Genomic DNA, 3,939 nt, shown 5'->3' with positions numbered 1-3,939 from the left:
TGGTATGGCGGCACAGGAAGCCTCAAGAGCCTCCAAGCAGTCTACCAGCTGGGCGAACTGCTGTTGAAGATTCTGAATTAGCGCAATCAACGCAAGTATCTCAGGTGACGGTTCATTGACTGTCGGGGGGGGGGGGGGGGGGGGGAGGGGGAGTTTGCGCAGTGTATCGGCGGTGACACTGTTTTGGGGGGGAGGTGGTGTCTGTATGACGGTTTGTTGAGGGTGATTTTCAGCAGCGAGAGAGCGAGCAGCTACTGCAGACCAGCTCACCTGTTGTTATTGGCAGTCATGGAGGCGGTCCGTGACAAAACAAAGGATTATTTATGTACATGAAATGTGACCCAATTCCAGGAACTTGGAGAATTGTCTACTGTGCAAAGATTGTACGCCGCTTCTGTTCATTTTGAGGCTTTTATCTGTAGCCAGAGTGGTGCTTTTTTATGATATTTTTGGGGTTCCTGTTTGCATTTTCTGGATGATTTTATTTTTGTATCAAAGACGTGAAGTGAATGAGGCGAATGAGGCTGTTTTTTATTTCAGTGGTTCATTTCTAGCTTCATTCATATTGTTAGTTTTCCTTCTACAAATAACACATCTATGCTATTATACGCAGATGTGTTAACTTTGCTAAATATGCCCTCTTGTGCAAATGCAAGGCGTTTACGTTTGGCGAGTTTTACGAATCTTGAGGCTTGTATTTCAGGGATTTTATGATTTCGTTTTGATAGTTCGCGTGATGGTGGTGAAAAAGTTGCACATTCTGATGTAGTACATTTTTTTTTCTTACTTTTGGTCTTGTCGGATCGGCCTGCAGTTTCTCCAGGAGTCAGAATTAGTTCAGCACAGGTGCACTGTAGTAGAAGAGAGAGGTCTGCCGTTTGGGGCTGATTAAGGGGGTCCCTTTTGCGATGAAAATGTCTGCTGAGGAACTCCTGTTGTATGCAGCAGCCCTAGTGGCTGCTGCTTGCCAGTTGGTTTTAGTAGTTTTGTTTGTTAATTAATCCTTGTCTATCACCCTAAATAGTCTTTTTTTATTTCGTGGTATAAAGATTTTATAAAACCCACCAGATAACCGATTAGTTTGATTTAAAAACTTGTAGGGGGAGCTGGCTGCAACAGTTATTTTCTGGGGGCGTACGTCTATCCCGATATGTATCAGAAGTTCAGAGATACACGATGTTTATACTTCCTTTTTTTTTCATTACGGTTTGCGTTTGTTCCTTCAGTTTACGCCTCTGATGTTTCGTCACTCTGTTAGTGCTCATAGCTGAACCTTATAATTGTCTGTGCAAGAAGCATACAAGACAAGCCCTAAACATCAACTGTTGTTTACCGACAGAAGGCACTACCACAATAGGAAATCACACGAGACACACACACACACACAGCGTGCTTTAAATACGTACTAATGGCAAAACATCGTAATTGTGACTTTCCAAGATGAGAGTGCAAGGTGGGGGTGTCTTTTCCTTATGTCAGTCTCCAAATTGGCAGCGTATCTTCAAATGGGCACTCCAGTGCAGTTGCTTTAGACCCACCCACAACCACACTAGCTTGGGGTCACTGTCCCCCTTCTCCCCTCCTTGCCGTGCCTGTGCGCCTTCCACTCGTGCATCTTCAGCTGGTAGCGGTATTGGAAGACCTCGGGGCAGAAGCGGCAGCGGAAGGGCCTCTCGCCTGTGTGGTTGCGCAGATGTCTAGCCAGGTTGGTCTTCTGGGTGAAATCCATGGGGCACAGGTGGCAGTGGAAGGGCTTCTCGCCAGTGTGGATGCGCATGTGGATGTCCAGGTTGCTTTTCTGCCAGAACGCCTTTCTGCAGTGGCTGCATTGGTAGGGGCGTTCACCCGTGTGTGTGCGCTGGTGTCTGTTCAGCTGGCCTTGGTATGATGTTACGTAGCTGCACTGCTGGCAGCGCAGCAGCCGACGACCGTGGGGAGGGACCTGCTGCTGGCTGTGGCCATGGCCCAAGGAGGGAGAAGTGGAGGGGCCTGCATCAGGGAGGGAGGCGAAATACTGCAAGTCCTTGCACTGGGAAACCAAGTGGCAGTGCGCCAACAGCGGGGCTTTAAAGGCCAAGTGGACTCCTTCGCCTAGGCCAAATTTACTTTTAACGTACTGTACAAACCTCCGAAACAACTGTCACATGAATGGTAGCTCCGTGAAATGCGCTGGTGATTACTGGAAACGTTTAAACTAGCCCAGTCGCCAACGACGCTGCACCTGCCGGTGGATCGTGCACACAGCCATGAAGCGGAAGTGACACGCAAGCCGGTTGGGTGCCGGTTCCTCCGGCAGACCAGAAGAAGCAGTCCAGCTGCACCTGGGTGCGCTTCTCCTAGGGCTGCCGCAAGGGCAACAGGTTGGCTCCAGTCAGCGGAGAAAAGAAAATTAGTCTAGGTCCTATTTGTGGCTGCACTACTGAGTGCCCTCCACGTGAATTATTGATTATTCAGCAAACTAGAGTTTCGCCTTTTTTGTAGCAGACGGAAGAACAGAAAACCCCATACATTAACTATGGCAGCCCCATCAACTACCGAAATGGCACCACACTTTTTTGCAGTCTGTTTTCGTGCTGCGTCAGGTATCAAAACTGGCGTTTTTCTTGTTTGTTAGAATTGACTGTTTAATGCGAAAGCACCAGTCATTTCGGTATGTCTAAAACCTGGTGTCGCCGTGATGAAGAGATGGCACACAGCATGACCGACGGATGATTCAGACACACAGAAAAGAAAGTCTGGCATCTCAGAGAATACCAAAAGTTGAACGAACGCCCACATTGAAGGCATATTTCTTGCCAAAGCTCCCACAAGCAGAGTAATGTAATTCAGTTCAAATGCTCAACTTGACGGCATATTTCTCAGCAAAGCTCCCGCAAACAGTGTAATGCAATTCAGTTGAAAAGAAAATTGAGTAAATATTCCACCCCGGAGCTTCTGAAATGGAACAAGTAGGCATCCTCAACACCGCAGTGGCTGAATGGCTCCAGGTGTACCCACTGAATGTGTTGTGGCTTTTGACTTGGAAACACACATTACACGCATGTACAAAGGCCTACCCTTGCAGCTCAGGAATGCTAATTACAGAACTAACAATACATATTTATGCAACATGCCTGCTTTTTCAGTGTTTGAAAACAGAGTTACTATGTGGAATTACTGAAACCTGCATTTATACGGCACTGTCCCGTCAGATTGTGGCAAGCAGGGCATATATGGGACAAGAGAAAGACAACGGGGGAAATGATCAGGAGTGGACATGTTCGGCCATGGCACATTAATGCGTTCGCATTCACTGCATCATTAGGTGTCCCTGTAGCTTTATTTTTTGCACTGCATGCCAAACACACTAGTACTCTGAGGGCTTGCCAGAGAGTCGTGGTGGACAACGTCAGCATTTCGGCAGGTAGGATGGTACGAGGAAAGAGGCACTTTAGCCCCTAGATGCCCAGTGTTGCTCAGGAGCAACAAATCAAACAATATTTTTTTTTTTCTCTCGCACTCTGCGATTTTTCCAGCATTTAACACCACCTGTCAACAGACAAAGGATCCCGGACCTTCAAAGATTAAAGCAGACAGGGCAGCACATACGTCCGTGGGCTAAAAATTTTTTGTTTAAGCGCGTCAACTCGCATCGAGCCCGGGTGGCTTAACAGGCTAGTGACAGGTAACCGAAATCGTGAAATTTCGTTGTTAGTACATATGATAGAAATACAAACTTTATGTAGTTGTCTTCACTTGACCCACAAATCATGGTGATCAGGGTGGCTCTCTTGTTCAAGTGATATACGGGCAGCCAGTGCCCAGTGTGTTCATCCTAATGAACCAAATTTTTTTCTGATTTCATATTTGTGATGTCGGAAGTCCTTTTGGATCATAAAAAAAACTTCTCACACGCTTAAGCAAAATAATAAAGTTTTGGGCATCAAAGGGTTAGAATGC

General features: G+C 46.8%; 1 protein-coding gene across 1 annotated transcript; it reads right to left on the bottom strand.

Annotated features, from left to right (window-relative positions):
• Positions 1–304: 304 nt before the first annotated feature.
• On the bottom strand, positions 305–1,930 carry LOC144145892 (uncharacterized). The gene has a single exon (XM_077677729.1). The coding sequence runs from the start codon at positions 1,775–1,777 to the stop codon at positions 1,550–1,552; it is 228 nt and encodes a 75-aa protein (XP_077533855.1). The 5' UTR covers positions 1,778–1,930; the 3' UTR covers positions 305–1,549.
• Positions 1,931–3,939: the final 2,009 nt, after the last annotated feature.

The sequence above is a fragment of the Haemaphysalis longicornis genome, unplaced genomic scaffold, assembly GCF_048455015.1.
Source record: "Haemaphysalis longicornis isolate Haplotype H1 unplaced genomic scaffold, Haemaphysalis longicornis Haplotype H1 scaffold_7, whole genome shotgun sequence".
Lineage (NCBI taxonomy): Eukaryota > Metazoa > Arthropoda > Arachnida > Ixodida > Ixodidae > Haemaphysalis > Haemaphysalis longicornis.
This window is presented reverse-complemented; position numbering and strand designations above follow the sequence as displayed.